The following is a 24,504-nucleotide window of genomic DNA, read 5'->3' as shown; positions in this document are numbered from 1 at the left end:
GCTGTCTGCACATAATAGTGGGTTTGGCATTAGCAGAGACAGATGCCTCAGCAAATTAGAGAAGTTTGACAGATGTTTCCTGAAATCTACAGTGAGAAGGAAACTAAATTACTGTATTACTCTTAAGCTGTAACTTGATACATCTCCAAATGTAAATTGAACTGAAACAAACAGAGTAACTTATATTAATACTTAAAAGTACTGTCTCTCTGAAGTATAAAAATAGTTATTCATTCATTATGTTCACAGGGATAGTAACCACGTACTGACCTTAATTTATTTCTGAAATTCAAGAAATTTGCATATGACTCTGAAACAGGTGTTGGTTAGGGTGTGTGACAGGTATAAGGAAGCAGCATTCACACCAGTGCCACCAGCAGGCTGAGGGACATCACCACATCAGTTCAGATCACACCAGCTTCTTGTTGTTAGAACGCTTCTCCAAAATGTAATTCATCAGCCTTTTTAATGCATATCCAGTATGCCTAATTTCTAAATATTCTTTGGCTTTCAGCTGACATTAACAAGGCTCTCTTAGCTAAGAGGAAACGATTAGAAATGTACACAAAAGCCTCACTCAAAACCAGTAACCAGAAGATTGAACATGTTTGGAAAACGCAGCAGGAGCAAAGGTGACCTTTACTCTTGGTTCCCAAGCCTGTGGAACTAGATTCCCTTCTGGGTCGCAGCATGGATAGCTGGTCTGTCGCCTTGCAATAGCAAGTACTGTATCTAATGTTAAACATCAGCTCAGGGCCTCTGCTGCCTTCCATTGTGTCCACTTTGTTAATGTGACAGTAATAATTTAGCACATTCTCTTTTGAACAGACAAATTTAAGATTTGGAACTCTGAGAGCAAGGTACATTTAAGAGTGGGGCTTACTTTTATCTTTATGGAAAGTGACCTTTGATGTTACGTATTTTAAAACAAGGAGGTGGGGGGGGGGTTTCCCCGCTTTGGAATTTTCCATTTTTACCTGAAAACTGAAAAATGTTCAGTAAAACTTTAATATCATTCTGGTTAAGAAAGTAAATAATTTTCATCTTCCTTAACATTCCTTTCACCTCTTAAAGCATATTTCATTACTACATCTGATAGAGATAGAGCAAAGTGAAAAAAGAGACAGTTAAAAACTAAAAGTCAGCTATACTTGTAACTGTCTTGGTGGTGTTCTACATTTATTTGTATTTGAAGCTTGTACTGACAAAAATTTAAGAAATGAGCTTATCAGTTTTGTAATGTAAGCACCTTGTGTTAAAGCAACCACCTGTAATTGACTTAGAAAAACATGGTAAATCTCAAAAAACCTGACACTGTTAGGAAGAAGAGTTGTTACAGTTTCTTTTTAACCAGTATTTTATGGGAGTGCTGTCTCTATAGATATATTCTACATCCGCTCAGTGTATGTATGTGTTCAGTTTTTCAAAACATACAGTAGTGAAATGGGGTCAGATGTGAAAAGTAGCCTATTTGTTTATCTATGCCAGCTTTTATTCTATTCTGTATGTTGAACCTTTGCTTTCCTTGTAATTCCCTGTAGCATTTGTCATACTTACAGACAGTGTCTGTTTATAGGCAGAAGCTCAATCATGAGTTCTCCCAGCAGTTCCTGACTTTATTTCAGCAGTGGGATGTAGATGTGCAAAAGGCAGAGGAGCAGGAAGAAAAACTAGCAGTGAGTTTCCAGCATGGTGTGAACTTCACTGTATTTTCCACAAGGAGGGAATATTGTTGTTTCAGTACTCAAGAAATGTAAAAGCACTTTATGTAGTTTAAATATAAATATATGATTGTTTAAGTTTGGGAAGAGAGGTGCATTTATAAACTTTATTGCAAGTTTATAAACACTGTTAAGTGATGTCCTAGGCCAGCATACAGCTTGAGAAAAGCAAGGACCATTTAAGGAGAAGAAAGACATGTGCTGTTTCTCTCCATCCATAGTCTCTGGGTTCAGGGAGCTAAGGAATAAAGGAAAGTATTTTTTTAGCATGCATTCCTTAAAAATATGCCTGTATATAATAAATGTAAGAGAATTTGATCACTGAAAGGGGATATACAAGGAGCTATACAATGGAATGTCATCATGTGCTGTTGCTCTGTACTTCCAACACATTTGCAAGGTTTGCTTTTCCCTAGGTAGCACATCCTCTGGGATACCCTAAGAAGCTGTGGGGCATAGCAATCCTCATGGGATTTTACAGGGATAATTCAGGTTGCAACAGACCTCAGGAGGCAACTTGGGGCTTAATCCAGTCTTCAGTCTTACTTTCAGTAATAAAAGCCAGGGTAACTTCTCCAGGCAGAGATCCACATTACAAGGCACAGATTTCCAATAAAGGCAGCTTTTCTGATTCTGAAAAATGAAACTGGTGTGCTGTCCAAGCACTCTGCTTAACAACTCATGGAATTATGTTTTTCTTTTGATTCTGCTTCAGAATATGCTTCGTCAGCAACAAAAAGTTTTTCAACAGGCAAGAATAGTTCAAAGTCAGAGACTGAAAACCATTAAGCAACTCTATGAGCAATTCTTAAAGGTAAATCTTTTTCTTGGAAAGCAGCTGATCCTTGTCATATCACTTAAGAAAACTATATTAATTCAGTGTTTCAAGTTGTTAGGCATTTCATAACAAAGTAACTAACATACTAGACAGCAAGCAAAAGAACTGTTTTGAGTAGAAACACACAAAAATTTTACTTTTTTAGTTAAAGGCATTCCTCACAAGAGAAAATTTTCTGTGCCTTAATCACTTTCATGACCCTTTACTGGAATCTATCCTGTATGTCCGTGTCTCTCTTGTCCTTAGGAGTCTGAACTGGACCCAGCACTCCAGGTGTGGCTTCACCAGCTGCACAGCTCCTAGTATACAGGGCAGATTCAAGTCCATCAGTTTCTGACAAACCTTTATTTCGGTTCAAGTAATTTCCTAGCTGGTTTTGAAAATTCAGTTATAAGCGTGGTGTGTTTGCTTTGGGTTTTTTCCAAGCCTGGTAGTTGATAAAAATAAATCTGAAATGGAGCAACTCTTAGTTTAAAAAAATCAGAATTTACTGAGTATATTACAGAAACATTAATAAATAATAACTCTTCCAAAATGTCAAAAATGTCATCATCAAAGAGGAAAAATTGAACAGAAGGTCAAGTATTACTTCGATTTTTCTCCTCAAAAAAGATCAAAAGGTAGAAGTCAAACCTCAAATAAGCTTAAATAAATACAAATTAAGGAAAATGCAACTAGACACATACACAGAGGTAAGTGTAATTGTACATGAAAAAAGGAAGATAACCAGGGGATTTATTTGGCTTCTTTGGGGAGAAGTGTGCAAAGAAATGCAGTGGGGTTTGTACTCCTCACTTCAAGTCCAACAAGGTTGTCATAATATTGAACCCCTAGAATTCCTGACAGATGTCTGTTCAATCTCTTGTAAATTTTTATCTTAAATGAAATTCAGAAAAAGTAGCTGAGACCTCACAGAGGCTGACAGGAGGGCTCTGTCTTCTTCCCAGGGTACATACTGTTTAAATAGGAATGTAGACTGGAGTATGAAGTTCTGTATGATTCCTCTGCCAGTTTTGTGACAAACTCATCAATTATCTGTGATCACTGTAAAAATCACATTGTAGTATGAATAATTATTGGTTTGTTTGGTTGTTTTAAATTAACTGCTTGACATTGAGGAGTTCTGAATTAATATTATCCTTAACTTCAGAGCATGGAAGAGCTGGAGAAGAGCAATGAAAATCTTCTGGCTGGTGCCCAAAATGAACTTCGCAAGGAAATGGCAATGTTGCAGAAGAAGATTATGATGGACACTGTAAGTATCAGATCTATGAAGTTAGTTAAATGTAAAAATAGAACATTCAATTAAAAGTCATTTGACATTCATTTAATTCAAAGGAATCATATAGATACAGCATTTGTTCAGCATTATCTCCTTTTCTTGTGACAGCAACAGCAGGAGATGGCAACTGTTCGCAAGTCTCTTCAGTCCATGTTATTCTGATGGCTCAGTGGAGGAGCAACTTGTACCTAAGTAACACGATACAAGTACAGACATTAGAAGGATGTTGAGATTTAAATGTTTTAAGGTTCCTATTAAACTCTTTCCTGGATTGTTCTAATCTTGTCTGTTCATGTTGTAAGAATATATCTTAGTAAACTTTTATTACTGGGGGCAGTATGGACCCCAAATCGTTCACTGTCTGTTCAGTTGATTTTTAAAAATTTCCTATCCTTTTCCAATAGCATTGGAATGTTTAAGTTGTTTCACTTTTTTATACCAAATTGTGACAAGGGGAAGAATTAATGAAACATGCATTACCCAGATTTTACATAATAACTTGAGGCCTTTAGGTACATTGTGCAAATAGAAGCATTTCTAACAAGCTGCAGATTGTCACAGTTTCAATTAGTCTGCTGATATATTAGCTGTTATAAGAATTGACAGGGTATGACATAGCTCAGACAGAATTGTTTAATTATGTGTATTATGGTAAATTAAAGTAAATTTTGTTAAGTCTTTTGTTAGTCTAGACATTTTTACTATCTCTGTATTAGTATGGGATTTATAAATTGCTGTAAGTTGACCAGAAAATGTTTTGGTGGTTTTTTTTTTTTAGTTAAATTATGAGCTTAATGTATCTGCTCAAGTAACAATAATTAAACATTATGCATTTTGGGGTCTACTTTCTGTAGAACCACTGCTAGAAGAAATCTATCTCATTTATTTAGTACAGGCTATTAGAAGCCTTTGAGATGGAATATTACTTTTTGCAATTCCAAATGACTAGTAATTTAGGGAAGCCTGAGTTTTAAGGGTAAAGCATTTATCTTTCATGCATCTCATTACAGTAAATAAGTATGAACTAAACAGTTGGCTTAGGGCACATGCAGTTTGTTTTTACAGAAAACCATTACACCTGAATATCTACTTTTAAAAATTAGATAGTTGCCAACACATTTAATGCTTTGATTTAATACAACAGTAGATAAAAAGAACCATCCACACACCCACACACACCAAATGTGATGTTGTCACAACAATGTGTTTCAAAACCATATTTTACTTCTCAGCCTACGAGCATTTTGAGTCAAGTCATTCGATAGTGGTTCTCCAGGACTGGAAGCCAGATAAGTGACAGCTAACTTGCAGTAACTTCAGCTGTTTGGTTATAACAAGTATAGAACTTCTTGTTCTGCCCCTGCCAGAATTCACAACAGGAGCAAACATGGAAGTTACACTGCTACACTGATGCATGTGGGGATATGGGCCTCTCATGGTAACCAGTACAATGCTGGTTTGTAATTACTGAGTCTCAGCCCTCTAAGGCCAGTGACAGGAGGCTATGAAATAGGTGACAGGTTCTGCTTCAGATCTTCAATAAGATGTTATTAGTTAGCATTACCTCCTGCTTCTGGTTTTATTTGTTAATACCGAGTCATGGTTCTGGTTTTCTGAGTGATTTCTGCATTAGTTTCCTATTATCCACATACCTCAATCATATCCTCAAAACTACTTATACCTGCTATGCCAGGACACAGTTTGGACCATTGTGGAGAACTCACTCATTTCACTCTTAAGATGTTGCCTGTGTCTTTTCATCAGGAGGTTAATTTGCTTACAGTATTCAGCCAAAGTAAAATGGTCATTACCATCTTCTTTTCTATTTGACCGTGGCCTGGATTCAGGCTAAATTCATGTGCACATGCTGTGTCATTTGCAGCCTCAAACAGGAGTACTAGGGTTCATTCTGAATTTACATTAGTCACTTTGAGTTGTAGTCCTTTGGCAGTAACTGTTACAGCAACAGATCTCAAAATGATCATTACATTCTTCTTAGGCAGGAGGGTGGTGGATGCTATTTTATTTCCTCCAGACCAGCAGACAATACACCACTTTAGAAGTTTCTGGAATGTCTCAGGAAGTATTTTTGAACTAATTAGCAGGTAGGAAGCTGCGGTAGTATTTTTAAAACAAACCATGGCATTCTTTATTGGACAGTTCAGAAAGGACTTCATTAACTCAGAAGCTCAGGTACATATCAGCAACTGGAAGGAGTAATGCACACTTACATTCAACAGCTTTTTACTCAAAACATATTCAAGTAGTACCTCTTGAAAGGAGTTTAAGCTTATGTGTGGTGTTAGTGTGCAAGTAATCCATTTTTCATTCAGCTTTTCTATAGTGGCAACAGCCCTCTTGTTAGATATAGTATGTTACCCAGTGAGTCTGTTCTTAAAGGAAGAAAGAAGCTGATATTGGGCCTAAGTTCCTGTTTTAGAGAGTTTTACATTGTGGTTCAGTTCTGTGCCCTTTTGTTTGGATAAAGTACAGTGGTAGCTTTGAGACAATAGGATCAATTGTAAGGTAAATGAACACAGTGACAGCAAAAAAGACCAGGGAAATACAGAAGGCTGGCCTGCAGTGCTGGAGCCACAGGCACTGGAGTTTATCAATGAACTTTGTCCTTCACTTGCATAGGCTTACAGATACAAGTTAGGGTGCCTAAAGTTAGTCCTGTCCTTACACAGCTAGCTGTAGTCTAGATAAGGATGAAGTGCAATGAGACTGACCTTACTATGACCACAGAACCAGAAACTGGCCTTGAAAGAAAGTGCAAACTAAAGTTTCATGTGGCAGCAATAGGTTATGTACTTAGATAGTAGAGAATGCATGAATTCTAAAGGCACTCATAACAGTACTTAGAATGAGAAGAAAATATTCCTGAGCTGTACCTCCTTTATCTACTGATGCAACAACTTGTTCCTTAGAAGTACCAGAGGAGAGATTGAGTGATTTTTATGTCATGGCTGCCTCAGTCTTAATATTGCAGGATTGAATTCATTGGTACATCTGACAACCACTTCAGAGCAGTTCCAACAAAACTTTAGAACCTAATGCTACAAGATTAGATGTGAAATTCCTCTTCGAATTCTGGCTGGTAGCACCTTGGTTTGCATCTACATTCACCAGAAGAATTAAAGTTACCTAACAGGAAATGGCAACATTTTCAAATGTAGTATTTGTGGTCTGAAACACAGGGAAACACATACTGGTTCAAAAGTACAACAGCATCTGCAGAACTTTGTACCTACTAATTCTAACATCTGGTAATGTCTGAAACACAGTGAACTTTCTCATAAAACTGTTTTCTTCAAAAGCTTATTCTGTCTTCCCAAAAACACAGAGGCTGCTTCATTCCCCTAACTGCTTCTTCTCTTGTCCTTGACCTATTTAATCAGTCATTATGGTTTTGAACCTGCTCAGGAGCTTGATGAGATGAAATTCTGAAGATATGTATATGAAGATGAGCGGCAATCTGTAGGCACACACCACTGGCATATCTCAGCATATCAAATAAGGATATGAACTTCAAAAGAACAAAACAGAACAGGTTAAAAAAAATCCATTTTTAAAAATTGTACCTACTATAAATATGCTATACTTTAATCAGAATTTATCCAAGTGACTAGCATAACATAAATACATCATTGTAACGTATAGCTACAGAGTGGTCTAGTTTAGAATTAAAAATAAAACCATCACAAAACCCCAACATCCTAACAGCAGTAAATGCTTACAAGATCTGTTAAAAACCATTTGTCTGCAGCTCACAGAACGACTTTAAAAATCCACATGGACAAAAGCATAATTCAGGAGAGATTTATAAATTTGCTTTCATTTTTCTGTTTCAAGGAAAGCAAGCCAGTCAGCCCCAAAAAACATATTTACTTGGTATCCAGCACTCCCGCTGCAGTGATAGCAGAAATGTGAGCAAGTCAGAAATGGCAGAGCAGAACGACAGGGACAATTCTCAATCCATTCCTTAAAGCATGGTCCAAACAGAAAATATAAAACACTTACCAATGCTATCCACAGAACAATATATTCATCAATGAAACTGTTGAAGTACTGGTCCAAAAACAGAAGCCCTGGCCCGATAAATGCAGAGTCCTGAACACAAATTTCACTTTTTGTCATGTGAGCCACCTATGTTAAAAAAAAAATAAATTAAAAAGTGCATCCCTGCAAGATTGTTGTAACTACCAGTAAACAGGCATCACATTCTTGCCCAGCAATGTCCTCTTGGAAGTTACATCTATACCCATGCATTTCAGCTATCTGCAGGGTCTTCCCACTCTCTAGTTTTCCAGCACTGTATTCAAACTGTAAGACTATGCAAGTGTACTACTGAAAACAAATACTATGAATTTTTTTTTTTTTGGCTTTCCCTAGCCAAAATTTAACTAGGAAATAGACCTTTTCTTAGGTGCCAACACTTGTTCTCATTGTTTAGTAAGAAAGTCTGTAGAATACCTATTTTCTAATGTTCAAAAAATGGAGAAAAAATAAAAGCATCTGGCTGGATTACTGATGTTGGTAAATGTAGTAAAGCAACTTTTTTAATCCATTGAGGAGTGTTTTATGTACAAAAAAGACAAAGACTGAAAAGACAGAATAGAGACAGAAAAGTTTCTCTCTTCATTTTAATGATCACAGTAAATTCTTATTTCAGATAATTAAAGGAGAAGCCACAGCACTGTTATTAAGGCTTAAGAGACCAGAGTTAGGATGTTAATGACAGACAGTAAGTACATTTCTAGGAGTAAGTTAAACAAAAGTGAAAGTCCTAACCAGTCCATTCAACAGCAAATACATGTTTTCATCAGTGTCACATATAATCTCTCTATGGAACCCTGAGTCTAGTTCAGTGTCTTGATCACAATGAATCTGGTAACACAGGAGCAAAGCAAAATGGGAAAACTGTTCCACCTGATCCAGTGAGTGTTTAGCCAAGAACCAGATTAGTTTTAGGAGATTTAGAACTGACTTACCACCAACTTCTGTGAGATTTTGGCATTCACAAACCCAAATGTCAAGACATACAGGCAAGAATGTTTTTCAAACAGCTGAGTTGTAGACTTCTTATAAATTGTAACGGCCAGTGTGATAAGCAGTCCAATGTGCAGGGCTGGTGAAAGAACACTTGTTCCCTACGATATAAAGGGATGGAAAATTTGTTTTAAACTTCAGTCACATGATAAAGTCCAAGTTTTATACATATTTCAAATCCCATTAAACAAAACCAGAGTTGTCAAAACTTGTCAAAATCCATTAGTATTATGCCACTGTTCTTAGTATCCTTTGCAGTACCCTTTGACCACTAATCAATTTTTTAGGAAGATTCACTGCTGGTTCCCATGACAGAAGAAATCCAGTAACAGGCAGAGAGAAGGTAGATAATGAACTTTGCTTTAGCCATCTAACACTCACATGCCTGTCTACTTAAAAGCTTAAACAAATAAAACCCTTATGGATCATCTGAACATAATAAATTATAGGCATAAATTATTCAAACCTCAATTGAATTTTTAGAGCAACTTACTGCTATTGTAGATCCATTCTTTCCAACCCCTCCACCAAAGATGACACGGAAGTAATTGAAAAAAGAAATTGCTGTTCCACACAGGATGCCAATAACTGCAAAGAACTTCAGTTCTAAGCCCAGCAAAGGGACCTTAGCAGAACACAAAAGAAACAAAACCAAAACAAACAAAGAACAAACAAACCACAACAAAACAAGAAAAAGATATTAAAAGTTCAGCACACAACACCTTTTTTAAGAAGTGATTAAAGCAGCCACTCTTACCTACTAAACAAATGTTTTATTTGAACCCTCACTTTCCTGGGAACAAGCTCAGGACAACGGTGTTTAAAATTTGTTTCCTTACTAAGAAAACAAGAAGTATCTTTTGTAATGCTTAAACTCCACTACTGAGTACTTAAGTTCTGATCTTGAAATTCAGCTAGATCTTAGTCTGTTCCTCCTTAATACGTTATTTAAATATTTTCACCACATGAGCAAAAACATGACACAGACCACTGCCATCAATCACCATGATATGGGAGCAGGAAGAGGGATAGTTCCTTCTATTCCACTGGATAAAACAACACTGATCCACAGGAAAAACAAACACCATCTGCCTGCTGTGTGTTTTGGCATGTTATTTGTATGCTGTATCTTTGCTTATCATAGGACTATCATGAAAAGTCTCCAGATACAAATTTTAATTAAACAGTTACCTTTTGGAATCAATTGCAGTGTCAAGGAAACTTCCAAAGGCAGCAGAGGATTTTAAAAAGAAGTAATAAATGGAAACTGTTTACTACATTTTTCGAATATATAGTTTTTTGTGATACTACATAACTACAACAGATTCTAATAGTGAGGAAAAAATTAATCATAATTTAAGTTTAATGTACCTACTTTGTTTTCCAACATGAAGACAAGCTTTTTGAAATTAGAAAAAAAAAAATAGGCTGGGAAAAGGAAACAAAGTTTAGCTAAACATTCCTTAATTGCCGAGTAAACTTTTGAACTAGTTTTGATTTCTACTGGTTATTGATAGAATAGAAAAGTAAGTCTCAGCTCTTTGCACTATAACCAATCAGAACTATACATTTCTGAGTAAAAGCCCTAGAAAGTTGAAGATCTTTTGATACTGCCCAATAAAGTGCATCTTTAAAGATCAGAATGAAAGCCACAGATATGGAAATGTTTTGGGACAGAAAACAATGTTTTAAACATAAATATTTACATTTACATGGCTGTGACATAATTCTTAAAATCAGTACATCTGCATCGACACAAATATGAATAAGTTAACCAAAACCCCCTGGCTTCATCCCACAATTTCATGAAATTGAAGCATTTAATCCATACATTTTAAGATAAACTGTTTAACTGAAATGTATGCCTTACAATAAAATATACAAATTTGCTAAAGCTTAAGTATGTGTGGAGTACTAGTTCCAGATCAGAAGTTTATATGTGGCAGATGGGGTCTTTTTTCCTCTATGTAGCATAAATCTGTGCACAGGGAGTCACACCAATAGATTTAAAATAACTATGCCATTAAAATAATCTACACTTATGCAATAATCTAAATCAACATTACAGAACTAGTAGATGTTGATAGTACTTGCACAGAGCAGCTTCAAATACCACAGGAACTGGGGACACTGGACAAGATACTCAACAGGAACTCTGAGCACTTAACACACTCACCTTATAGTCCCACATTCCTGCTCCTCCATAGGCAGTTATCAAGAGCAGCATTGTTATGGTGACCTGAACTTCAGTTACATCAATTCTGTGAAAGGGGAAAAAAAAGATTTAGTTCAAGGACTTTTTGCTGTAAGTGTAAAGTGTGTGGAGGGAATTAAACCCCCAGTAACTGTACTTCAAATGATATAAATATATATAGAATATTACTTTCCTTGACTGAGAAAGCTACCCTATATGGGGGCACACATCTCTGGCTAAGATTTAAAATGAAAGCTATACTCCTTTTCTGGAGCAAGCTACATATAATTTTGAAAGGAGGACTCTAATGAATACACTGTTAACTATTTGACAATTCTGTACAAATTTAAAGACTTGTTGATGTGTAAATGTCAAATCAAGGTTTAAGGTAAGCTCATAGTAAATGCAATCAAACGTTTCCATTAAAAGCACAGCATATAAAAGCAGACACTATAACGAGCAGGCTGGGAAAGAAGGGATTTCTTTAAGCTTCATATCATGAAAACTTGACAGATACAGCCTGCAAAACAAGGGAGGATTGAGTCAGTGGATAGCTAAGCATTTGCCATATTTCTGAGAACATATAACTGTTATCTTGCTTTCCTCCATAAAAGCTGTTTTAGGAAAGGTGGCCTTTTATGGCCTATGAAGTCCAGACTCCATATTTCACCTTTTTTTAAATAAAGACAGACAACTCTTTATTTTTGTATTTAATTGATGAAACCTCACATGGAGCCAAGGCTCAAGGTAAAAAAAAAATCAGTACTTTTAAAGCTTTAATATAAATAATTAAAATAATGACCAAAAAAATGTGCATATCTAAGTTACCTTTTATGGTACCAAAAGTTTTGAGACAGATATCCTTTCTTCATACTACAGTCACCAGCAAACACTGATAATGAAGGTTCAAGACTTCCTTTAGCAGTTGGAATAAATTTGCTGTTTTAAGGTATTATGGCCAATGTGTATTGCTACTTACTTAGCGCATGATCTATCTGCACAGGAAGCAGTGGTCTTTTAGAAGAAGATAGTAATCATCTTTTGGGCAATGGAAAACATTTATCTGAACTTGATAATCTCAGTTAAAACTCTCCTTTCATCAGAAAGATGGTGATAAAATCTGCTAAATTTCATCACAATCTTGTGACTCTTAGAAGATCCAGAGTTTAAACTGCAGTTAGATCATAAGCTGAGGTCCTCATCACCTCTTAAAGCCACGAGCATGGGGAGTCCTTTTCTTCCTAAGGTGTTGTATTCCATCGGTTTTATTTGCTCTCGTGCTCTTTGGACTGTAAGGTGAACCAGTCCAGTGCAGGCTTTTCATCTTCCGCCCATTTAATGAAGTGGCTTGAGGTCCAGTGACAGAGTGTCACAGGACAGTGGGGCTGGGAGTGGGCTCTTCCTTCTCTGCCAGGGATGAAGTGTTACATCACCCTGCCATTGCTGAACTTGCTGGTTACCTTATGCAAAAGCATCCATGTGCAAGTGTTCAGAGGTTGCACTCTGTACTATTAACACCAGGATTTCTAATCTGCATTGCCTTTGTTGTTGTTGGTGGGGAGAGGAGGCTCAAACTTGAAGTTGTGCCAAAGTTTAATACTTAGACTTAAAGTGGCTCGGCCTGTTGGTGGCAACAGAAGCCAAATCAGAGCCCAAAGAATTTACTCAGATACCTGACAGTGTCACATTATTCAGCTCTCTGATCCTTCCTGGCCATCAGTATTAGGAATCTCATTTGTGATTTATTTCTAAAATCGAGTGCTGCTAATTGAGAAATAGCACGAGTGAAAACTTAGATCCATATTATTATGTACCATCATATTTAGAGCACTATACTAATGCCTTCTTCACACCTTTATGTTTAAGAGAAACAAAATTGGGAGCCTTGAAAAAAAAAGTGACCTGTTTTCACTGGACAGAAATAAGTTATCTCATGGAAAAGTTGTGTCTGTTTAACTTAAAACAGTAACCATGGAACACCAGGCCATTCTGAGCTGTTTGTACACTATCATAATGTTAAAGTAGAAGTCACCAAGTTTTTAACAAAATTTTTATGTGGTAAAGGAGTCTCATTTCCTTCCTGATGTGGGGAAATCATTCTCGTGCTTTTTGCAAGAATAAAAGGTACAGAAAAACAGTCATGTCTGCAAAAGGCCAGAGCTCATGGCCTAGTCCACCTCCCTTCAGAGCAGCCTACTGTCATGGACAGAAAGTATCCTATTTCAGCCATCACTGTAAAGCACCTATTTTCGTTTACAGCACAAGATGTCCTTTAAAAACAATAGGATGTGTAGGCAGGCAGAAGAATTACGGTGGTAAATGTAAAAATGTAATAATGTGGTAAAATGCATTACCAGCAAATCAAAAAGAGCTCTTATCAATATCACAGAGATAGCTGCATTTGATGCAATGTGCAGGGATAGCTGCTCACCAGCCTGTGTGCCTGCTGAGCTAAGTAGGACTATGTATAGGTCATTCAGTAAATGACTGGCATTAGCAGGACAGCCTTCATGTATCCCTTGTTTTCAGTTCTGCTGTTTTCAGTTCTGCTGAGACAGAAGTCTCAGACCTTTTCCTCTTTTCAGAAGTAATTATACTAAAGTGAAGCTTGTTCCTTAAAACCAGGAAAAGGCCGTGGCCAGGCACTACCCCAAGTATAGGAGGGTGCAGCAATCCCTGCATTATTAGCAGTTAAACTGAAGTTATTGTCTTCTACATTAATGTCATGACTTCTCCTATGCTGCAGTGAAACAGATAAAATTTCTATAAAGTCATGAACAGTATCACAGCAGTCTCTAGAACTGACCTAACACAAAACCTAAAGGACATCAAAGTCAGTATGAGCCAGATTTTAAAAAGGCCCTCACATAAATGTAGGGTAATTCTTCAAGCATTGCCACAGATCCATGGAACTCCTTGAGGATGCAATGGGTGCAGAGAGTTCATTCCAAGGAAGACTGAAAATACCCAATAAAGGGAAACCCATTAGCAGGGGAATTTCTCTAAAATGCATGTGGTTTAGAGTGCCCTGGGACTGCAACTGTTCTTTGCTGGGAGATTACAAAGGGAGGTACCCAGATGCTTTCTCCATCCCTACTCCTACACAGGGCACTTGTCAACAATGTAAATAACACCTCTGGCCCGAGCCTGCACGGTGCTTGTATGGGTTCTGACAACAACTCTGCACAAGAAAGAGCCAAATTCATGCAAACAAAGCATACAGAGCTAAAATCAGCTGCTAAAAGAACAGCAGAGTTCAGTATTACGCAGAGTTTCAAGTTTTTGTGAGGTAAAACACAAGTCTGTTGGACTGGAAGGGAGGTAAGAAAAAGAGAAAGCGGGGAGTAAACTAAGAAGAAACTGAAATCAAGGAGCTAGCACTCTCGGATATTAAGCCACATGTAGTTCTAATGATATCTACTTACTTTCCAAACCTTAGTATGCCTGATACGTATGTCTGCCAGTGAGCAGAATAGAACATGAACAGTCCCACAAAACAACAGAAAAACAACCAGTCAGGATTTGTTCCTAGTCGGACTGCTACGCAGGATCCAAGGACAACAAATACTGAAAAGCAGAAATGAATATCTTAATCATATATCCTCTTTGCTTGAAGTTAAGAGAAATTAAATAAATAAATAAAAGGACATTTTACATCACTCTAACAAAGTAATGCTATGACTGATACTTTATTGAGTAGCTGACCCTCAGGGGCAGTCCTGGCAGGAGAAACCAAAACACAGCACTCCTTTTCTGCCACGGCAGGGCTCTGCCCTCTAGCCTACAGTGGCTGTTCTCCCTCCTCCTGGCCTTGTCATCTCTTTGCAACACGGACAACTTCAGCTGAAGGGCCAAGCTCAGGGAGACTGGCAGCTGCACTTCTCTGGGAAGTGACACATAAAGAAGGTATCAATTCCCAGAGCAACTGTCTCAGCCATTGAGCTTTATGGAACTACAGGCATTGGCACCAACAGCAGATCAGTTATGGAAAGTGAAACTCAGCAAGGCTTACTTTTTAAGGACTCCCAACTTTTTTAAAACTACTTCTTCTAAGGAATATAAGTTACCCTTCTCATAAGTGCCAGGCTGGATGCCCTATTAGCAAACTGATATTTTGGCACCTTACTCCTGAAGGGGAGTACATGAAGATGCACAGTTAAGTAAGAGCAGAACACATCTTACCCATATCAGCCAAAGGAACTAAAATACCACCCTGTTACTGGCCAGGGATGCAAAGGTCAGGAGATGGTGAAGTTATCCTAAAAAACCCTGTTCTGAGCAGGGGTTTGGTGTAGATGATCTCCAGAGGTCCTTTCCAACTTCAACAATTCTGTTATTAATCAGCTGCTCCTGAAAACAGGCAACTTTTATAAACTAGGATGGGTGACAGTAAATTAAGGCTACCTGTGGAAATAGAGTCGCAACCATGATCAAAGAGCTCTCCAAGGGGAGAACTGCTGTTTGTTCTTCTGGCTTGCTTCCCATCAATGGCATCCAGAGACTGGTAGATAAAAAGTCCTATTGCACCCAGGATGTATGCCCAAAAAGGTGCCTGAAAGAGATTCACATAAAAGGTCACGAGGTAGCTCCCAATTTCTTAGGATAATCTGTTTCATTAAAGGTAAAATAAGGTTCACCACAAAACTGTACTATACTGTGCTATTTGTTGCTTAATGGACAAACCAAACACCTTGCACTAATATCTGCATGGATTGTAGTAACCTCTGTAATGAACTACTTCAGATACACCAGTGAAACACAGGTCCTTCTATTTATTTAAACAAAAACAAACCCAAAACTTTGGCCCCTCTTCTGCATCAACTGTCCTTCTTTTCTACCTTAAACCCACACTATTCCTGTGATTATTTGCATTCTTTGTGCTGGAAAATGTTATAAAAATAAAAATCATCTTTAAAAAAGAAAGTAGCAATGCACTTGCTAAAGCTTTCAGCAGTTTGTGTCACAGACACATAGATGATTTGCTCATATTTACAACATACAGATATAAAAAACCCACCAAGTTTTTTACTAAATAAAGACTTCAGCCTTTAGGGAAAGATATTTTTTCCAACATAAAAAAATTGACTACCTAGGCACTTTGGACAGGGCTTAAAAAAATTAAGTAATTCACTAAATATGAAGGAGAAACTATCTACTTAATATACATTATCAGTTTCAAACCAAACTGTTACATTAACATCACTCTTAGGTTCAAAGGAACTGTTCTGCAGTCATTCCTTTGAAAAGCACTGTTTTCATTTGCACAGTCAGCCTGGCTTTGTCTAGGAATTAAGTTTTGTTTAAACTTATTTTAAACACCTTTGGAACAAAGCACAGGCAACATTTTTACTTCATGTACTTTCCAGTTTCCAGTACTTCCCTTAGCATTCAGGAGTACTGTTCACAAAAATGAAGTCAGGTAAAAATGCTGGAAATGCAACTTGCAGGTTAAACAAGTGAACACCCCCAGGCACTCACAGAGCTGAATCCTTTCCCACTCCCTGCTTAGGGACAGCTGCTGTGGTGCTGCTACACCTCTGCAACTCCTCTCCTGCAGCACAAATTGACCAACCTTCGTCCACATATTTCCTAAGGCCAGTAAAGGCTATTAAGCAGATTAGGCAACAGATCAGATCTCAGTGTGCTGAGATTTGTCCACACTCAACTAAACCCAGTGTCACTACTGGGGAAGAAGGGAAAATGGCAGCCATCCCTCAGTTCAAAGGCAGCAGTAAGAATGCAGATGAGGTACAGATGAGGCGCAGCTGCTCCCCTAGACATTCTGATGTCTCATCATCATGATACACACTGTCTTGAGCTAGAAAAAGTTATGCCTCCAGTTAGACTGGTCACAAAACACACTAAGCAGCCACATGCTTAAGGAAAGTCCAATTCTGAATAGCATTTTTACTGTTATTTAAGAATTGCTCGTGTATTTCAGGCTGGCTGATACACTGTTATCAAAGTCAATTGGTTGGCTGCTTCACCCAGTTTTGAAGGAAAAGGAAAAGACAACCAAAGCATCAGGAACTCACTTAAGGTGCAAGCTCTGGATGTGTACGCAAATGAAAATGTGGAAGACTTAAAACATTCTTCAAAACTGGCAAGGCTGTCTCCTCCCTTAATCCAAGGAAACCAAGAAAAATTGTTATCACAGATCATGTAGGAAGCCTTAAGCGGGTGAAAGAGGATGAGGAAAAATTATTATTCCAATGGACACTTAATATACAGGTATTTGATAACTCCTGCAAAGATGACACTATAGAAATCCAGGTCAAGTGAGGACAGCAATACATGTTTGATGCTTAGTGATGGAATTAGTTGAGTTTCTTAGGTTTACTCTCCCTTTTAGTCTAATTAAACAAAGGAATCTTGTCTTGGGGGATGTGGTTAAACCAGGGAGGAAAGTTTTAGCCACCTTTTGAAAAAGTTTCACTCCTCTAATGAAAGGGAAAGGATAGAGCCTGTGGAGAACAGGAGGTGCCTGTAGCTACCCCAGGACCGAGGATCACCAAAAGCCACAGAGAGGCACAGAGAACTCAAGGGTCTCTCATAGCACGAGCTCACTTGGTCTCACCCTGTGCAGGAGGACTGCAGCTATCTCCACTTGCTCCCCACCCTTCAAAAACAGAGGGCTGTCAGTCATTGCTCAGGTACTTCAGAACATAAAAGCAGAGTCAGGACTTTGTTGAAGCTGAGATAATTTTAGCTGTGATATAATCCACATACTAAAGTCACCACAGTACATACACAGGCTTTCAGAATAACTTTGTTACATGGAGAATAACAGAGAATCTCAAACACAGCACCTCCAGACCAATGAGCAGAAAGGCCATGAGAAATCACTGGTTGTACTGCTGTCTTTTAAAGGAGTATTTGAAAGACACAACTAATTTTATCAGCAATATTCCTGTGAAATGCCACAAAGGTTGTGGCAGTGTGAGGAGTCCTTATGGTGACAAACTTCTATTAAATGTGAAAAGATAGCTTGAGATCTACATTTAGCTTCTCGCAAAGCAATCGTAACACAGTATATGCAAAAATAAACAAATACATCAACTTTAACTCAAACTTCTCCTATTGGGGCTTTTTGACAAAACAGCAGCTTTTTTTCCAGTTGCAAGTTATGGTACAGCTATGATCATTCAGACTGATCCAAGTCTGTTTGCATTAGCTCCTACTGAGACAAATCAAAGCAAGAGTCCCTCAAGCACTCTGTCTACCCCTTGCTGATCTGGACAAAGGGGGAGCATTTTCATCTGTTTCCCAGTGAGGATCATCTGTATCCATTAGCACCTGTAGCAGATGTATCAGCATCCCCCGTAGTTAAAGACAAAGGATCCTAGAGAGAACAGCATATGTCAGAAAGATTAGAAACACTATCTGGAGCATTTCATCCCTAGGCTGTGAGTTCAAATCTAAACCAGAGTGGTAAAAACCAAAATTCACTTGTGATCAACTATCATTTAGAAGCATTAATATTTTAATTGGTAAAACACAGTTTTCCAAATCACCAAAGGTTCCTAATAACCATGGATTTTCTCTGCTATCCACCCTCCCAATACAGCTCCTGCTGCCATTTCCTTTGCCTTCTCACGTGCCTGGCTGTCCATTCAGGGATGTCCCCTGATGGCTTCCCACACTGGACCCAAGTAGTTTTCAAATTAGAGAAGTGGGAGCATCTGAGAATGCTGACATGGCTAAGCAGAAAGGTCAGGAGGCTCCCAATAATCATCAGCTTTTCACTGATGAGGTGTTTATTATCTCTGCCCAAAGTAATATCATGCCCAAGCAAATGTATTATTTGGCCAGACCTAGGTGCTATTCTCACAGAACTAGAAGAGAACAGAAACCTGAGGGGGAGGAGGCAGAGAAGGAGAGGAGGGTGCTCAAAGGGGTGTCTGAAGATACTACAACCCCAGAATCTTGTCACACACAGATACAATACAGTAGAATTGGTCATCTGCTAACCCAGAGCATGTCAAAACAAAGCCATATACATGGAGTGTTTGAAGGTATTTGTGACATGCCTCTCCTTGAGGAAAAAAATGGGGGTAGAACAGCAGGCATTCTTCTACTCCCATGATTCCACCCCACCAAAGAGCATGGACATCTGCAAAAGACTACACATGTCCGGGAAACCTCTTAGAAATTGTTTCAAGCACAGCTCTCAAATCCAGAGAACCAGCCAAGCTTCTGCAGTATTTAAAGATTCAGTTCCTTAATTACTCATCACATTTAGCCATAATCTCACTTCCTCAATCCACGCCTAATAGTGTTGCCCTAGTTTACATGGCACCTCTCTGGATCAGAGCCAGAATAGAGGGAGACATTCTGACTGGACTTCCCCCTTCTCTACCCCCTAAACATGGATCATTTCCCACGCTTCTGTTCAGCACAAACCACTGTGCAATTTTACTAAGAAGAAGGAAGGGGCTGTTCAAACCTGAACTACAGCAAGGAAGACAGCATGGATGAAAAAAAATAACAATCAAATAAGTATTTGTACCATAGTCAAAGTGCATTTCATGCATACCAAGGACTCTATGCATTCCTTTAGCATCCCCATCTCTCCAACAAGCCTTGTCTGAGACAGCTCCCATTCTTCTGTGTCAGGATTCCTGTACCTTCTTACTTCATGCCAGATAACCACCTTCTCCCATTCACAACTGAGCTGTTCCCCTCTTGTGGGTTTTGGCTGAATTTCCCGCTCCACTCAGTGCTTCACATTTATTTGCCAAGTCAGGTAATGCATTTTTCTTCATGCTCTCCCCCCCTCCCACACACATGCCCTGCTCATACCAGCTGCTCCAGTTTAACTTCTTTTCTGCTTCTCTACCCTCTGTCCCACAAAGCTCAGCTGTGTCCCTGATGTTTACATAACATCATACCTGTCAACATCTTCCCCTCATTCTGCCCTCTGGCAGGCCTCTTTCATTTTAAAGGTGGTTCACTTGTTTGTTTGGGTTTGCTGTTTTTTTTTTAAGGTTTTTTTTTTTTTAAAGACAGAGAGGCAGAGACAGCATCTCACCAATGTTCTTCTCCCTCCAAACAGCCGATAGTAGAGCCAGGTAAAGGCACTCAGACCCTTCCCTGCTCTTTGGTCTCCCTAGATATATGGCTTTCTAAACAGCATATTTCAGCAAGGTATGACACCCTTTTATAAACTCATTAGACCATTTCTTAACAATCCTACAGAGAGAGCCACCACAAGCCTCCCTTCCTTTCCTTAGCTCCCTGCAGGTGGACCCTTGGGCCCCTGCCCCCTTTTCCTATCACTTCCCAAAAAGCAAATCCATAATCCATCCTTTTCTCTTCCTGTCTTCCTCGTTCCCAGTTCTTTGCTTGGATCATGCTGTAAGCACTTCAAGATTAATTTTCAAATAGTTATAATTCAATACAATCTAATAATTACAGCTAGCATGCACTTCTGTCTGAAATTCTAGTTTCTCAAACCATTCTCTAATTACATTACTTTGTAAAAGAGGGCAGATTTAGACTAAATATAAGGAAGATTTTTTTTTATTATGAGGGTCATGAAACACTGGCACAGGTTGCCCAGAGAGGTGGTGGATGCCCTATCCCTGGAAACATTCAAGGTCAGAATGGACAGGAGTCTGAGCAGCCCAATCTAGCTGAAGATGTCCCTGCTGATGGCAGAGGCTGGCCAGGATGGCCTTTAAAGGTCTCTTCCACCCAGCTATTCTTTGATTTTAGAGAGACCTGTGGCTGATCTTGAAGGATTATCAAAGCTAGACCCCTCCACGAGCAATCATGAAAAGAGGATCAAAGTTTCTTATCTCCTTTTTAAGAATATAATGATGTTTAGTCAGTTTTCTTCCTGGTTTTCCCCAGAAAGGGGAAGGGTATGCACGATTCCCCTGCAAAGCCTTATGAATTGACTAGCTGCTTCAGAGTGGTCTGCTGGCAGTAGAGCAAAACAATTCACTGTCTTATGGTGGGGATGAAACAGAAATCCTCACCTAAAAAGTGCTCCTTTTGCACTCTAATGCACCAGATACACACTGTTCTTACTTAAGGTCAGCAAGAGTTTTCATTCCTAAATATTTCCTAATGAGTGTCAAAAAAAAAGAAGAAAAAGAAAGAAAGAAAAGAAAAAATAGGAACTCAACCCAGACTGCAGACACAGTGAAAACAATATTTCAGCACTCTACAGAACATGAAATCTGCAGGTGGTGTCATCTCCACCACCACACCTGTATACTGCTTTTATAGATTGCTCTTCTAAATTACCAAGATTAGGAAAATGAAAATGTGCAAGTGAATCACGGTTACAATAACGCCTGAGGGGTGCAACCTGCTAATGGCTTAGCTGTAAATAAGAAAGCTTGTGTCAAAACAGGCACTTAGAGGAGACAATGATACAAAAACCACGTTCCTGCTAGGCAAGGAAACATTACTGAAGGAGACAATATTTTACAATTCCAAAACATACTGTGCCAGTCAGTAACAAACTGGCTTTTAGTAGCTACTGATACTGATGAAGATAAAAAGGATAGTGTAAAGGGAAATAACAGCTCCATGTTAGGAGACTAAGAGAGCATTTTGTGGTTTGAGACATTAATTTCATTGGGGAAGGGAAGAAGCAGCATGAAATCATAGAAATCACTGCAGTAGGACAAAATGGAAGTGGAAAGTACAAACAGGTTCAGAACAACTAATGCAGAAGGAAAAATCACGAGGTGGGAAGAGTTTGTGGGGAAACAGATCTACCAGTTGCTTTCTAGTACGTAACCCAAACAGAATCCCTTGCAAAGAAACTGCTAAACCACAGTCTTCTGGCAGCTGGAAAGGTATATATATACTAGAGAAAAATCTCCTTTCTAAGCATCTGTTAGCAGCTGCTCTCCCAGGGATTTCAACTACCAGTCTTACTTGTTTTGGATGGTTTGTACAAACATCAAGACTTTTGTGTTTTCAATAAAGGCTTAACCAAAATGGCCCACTTAAGATTGGCTAGGGAATAGAAAAAAACCCACATAAACCAGCTCAAAAGGAACCCCTGACACCAAAACCCAAACATACTTGTTACATTATCCAAGTCTTCTATTCAGTGCTCCTACCTATCAGACTATAACAATGTTATAAACAATAAGTGTTTATAACTCTTTTTTTATATGATGAGGTGATCAAGACATGTTCATGATGGAAAGAGGTGCTGTTGAAGTGCACTACTGTATTAGTTCAGTCTGTGATTTCAACCATCTTTAACGTAATTGTCAGCTCCACCTGTCCCTTCCAGCCTACACATCCCAGTCAAAACTACAAAGGAGGTATTACAACAGTGCATGCGGCACCTGTCAGTGCTGCAACAGTTTAGCTTTATCTCCAAAAGACATCCAGAAACATGATCTCAACTTAGGCAGAAGACAAGCTGAGTCATTAAACAAGCCGGAGGGAGAATGATGCTTCTAAGTGATGCAGCAAGAGAAAATCAGGGCTCTTCTCACAGAGCAGAGGCAACAAACAGGATAAGGCTGGATCTAAACTGCATGTTTAGAAAGGATATACTGATATCTGAACACGAATGTATAGCCCAAACTATAGGTTCTTATAAAATCCAGCTTCCACCATTCAAAAAAAACCCAAAAAACAAAACAAAAAAAAAACCCCAAAAACCAGTTCAAACAGAAAAGTTCCTAAAACCTAACCTAAGTTTTCCTGGAAGGAATAGTTCCCTGGATATCTGCAACACAACTTTTTTCTTTTTGTACAAGAGTCCTCAAAGGAAAAATAACTTAAGTAAAATCTACTTTCTGCTTTTAGTTTTGAACAGCAAAGAGAAAAAGCTAAAATGAGCATTCAGACACATAGCTGGCACAACTGATATTTTCATCACAAAACTAAGCTAAAGGTAGCAGTACACAAGCATTTTAATTCTGAAAGTGGGACTAGAAGACCATCTGTAGTTTCCAACCATTCACTGTCATCTCTGTCTTCTCTATTACTGCCTAAGTGCCTCTACCTGGTGATGTGTATCAGGGGAGTGATTAGGGTGGCACCAAACCAAAGCTTATTTCGATCTGGATCAGCTTCCTGATATGTCTGCCACAAATACCTCTGCTAACACAAACGGCAAAGCAACAAGAGAAAAAGAAATGTTATTCTGACAAGAACACTCACCAGGGTAAAGCTATGGTATTAAAAAAGTCCCAACCAACTGCCAACCTCTGCTGTTAGAATTTAAGACCATCAGAACACAAGAAAAACAACGGCCACCTTTCAAGGTATTTTAGCCACATAAAGCAATTTGCCCCTGCTATATTCTACTCTAACTACCATAAAGACTCTGCAATGGGAAACTTGCAACAGGCTGGGAAGCTCTGATGGAGCTCCTGAAATTGACTGAGAAACTGTAGGCACTGCAGGTCAAGTGAGAGTAGCACCAGCCCACGTTAACAAGCCTGTTTTTCCTCCAGAAGTAGAAGCAATTAGATGTTTCCCAGACAAGGAAGGATACATTTGAGCAGCTGTCAGCTAATGCATCTGCTACCCAACCCAGCCGCCGCTCCGATGCCCCAGCGGCATCAGCCGTGTCTCGTGGTCCAGCCTGCCCTGCTCCGGGGCACATCCCGCACCCTCCATCATGACCTGCTGCTGTTTCTACGTCCACGGCCCCTGTGTGACAACCACACTCTTGAGGAGGGGGACATTCCCTTCCCTAGAATGCCGGATGGGCTGTGGGGGAGGCGGGGGTTCCACGCCCCAGGCTGTGCCCTTCGCCCCACAGCGTGCAGTGCAGGCCAAGCGCCCACCGCACCAAAGCCGCGGCCCCACAGGGCCCTCTGGGCGGTGACCCTCGTCCTTCCGCCATCCCTACAGCGTTCTGGCATTCCAAACTTAACGCCCATCCCCGGCTTGACCCCTGCTGCCCCACGGGGTGAGCCGCGCGTCGCCGCTCCGCTGATTTCTCAGGAGAGCCCCGCAGCCTTGCCTTATCCCTCCCTGCCGAGGGACGGGCCACGCGTGCCGCTCGGGGGGAGCCCGGAGTGACAGGGCACCGCACCCGCGGCGGGCACGGCCCCCGGCTCCGGGCACTGCCGGGGGCACCAGCCGGGCCGAGCCGCGGCCCCCGCGCCCGGCTCCAGCCGCGTCGGGCGGTACCTGCTCGGTAGCGCTGGGGCAGCAGGCGATGAGCGGCAGCGCCGTCAGGCAGTTCACCAGGAGGCCGCCCACGGTGATGGCGTTGGGCGCCAGCCCCCGCGGGACCTGCTCCACCAGCCAGCCCCAGTAGGGCTGCAGCCACGGCTCCAGCAGCGAGCGCCCGGCCGCGCTGTAGCGGTGCTGCTCCAGGCGCTTCAGCTGCGCCGGGCTGAGGGGCGCGGGCAGCGCCCAGGACACGACCATGCCCACACCTCCGGGACGCATGGCACCGGGGTCAAGGAGCCGCCGCCGC

General features: G+C 39.9%; 2 protein-coding genes across 2 annotated transcripts in view; one reads left to right on the top strand and one right to left on the bottom strand.

Annotated features, from left to right (window-relative positions):
* Positions 1-5,094, top strand: part of SYCP3 (synaptonemal complex protein 3) — a 9,926-nt gene extending 4,832 nt beyond the window's left edge. Inside the window, exons 6-10 of the mRNA XM_084205310.1 lie at positions 515-632; positions 1,577-1,676; positions 2,437-2,535; positions 3,710-3,814; positions 3,950-5,094. Of these exons, the coding sequence (XP_084061436.1) occupies positions 515-632; positions 1,577-1,676; positions 2,437-2,535; positions 3,710-3,814; positions 3,950-4,003 (476 nt within the window). The 3' untranslated portion in view covers positions 4,004-5,094. The remainder of the gene's footprint in view (positions 1-514; positions 633-1,576; positions 1,677-2,436; positions 2,536-3,709; positions 3,815-3,949) is intronic.
* CHPT1 (choline phosphotransferase 1) lies at positions 3,870-24,504 on the bottom strand. Its single transcript, XM_084205309.1, has 9 exons — positions 24,213-24,504; positions 15,492-15,639; positions 14,513-14,654; positions 11,070-11,154; positions 9,387-9,518; positions 8,836-8,994; positions 7,865-7,990; positions 7,260-7,370; positions 3,870-4,029 (listed from the first exon to the last, which is right to left on the bottom strand). Exons 1-9 carry the CDS (start codon positions 24,474-24,476, stop codon positions 3,985-3,987), a joined length of 1,212 nt encoding a protein of 403 aa, XP_084061435.1. The 5' UTR covers positions 24,477-24,504; the 3' UTR covers positions 3,870-3,984.

This window comes from Fringilla coelebs, assembly GCF_963513975.1.
Source record: "Fringilla coelebs genome assembly, chromosome: 5".
NCBI classification, from domain to species: domain Eukaryota; kingdom Metazoa; phylum Chordata; class Aves; order Passeriformes; family Fringillidae; genus Fringilla; species Fringilla coelebs.
This window is presented reverse-complemented; position numbering and strand designations above follow the sequence as displayed.

Bases quoted from the DNA above. Each gene is read 5' to 3' on its own strand.
- CHPT1 (XM_084205309.1), bottom strand. From the start codon at position 24,476: ATGCGTCCCGGAGGTGTGGGCATGGTCGTGTCCTGGGCGCTGCCCGCG. The intron at 7,371-7,864 runs GTAAGTGTTTTA...GTTCTTTTGAAG, and splicing joins TTGTTCTGTGGATAGCATTG to TTCATATCCTTATTTGATAT. The intron at 4,030-7,259 runs GTTCAAAACCAT...CGTGTTACTTAG, and splicing joins CTCATCAAGCTCCTGAGCAG to GTACAAGTTGCTCCTCCACT.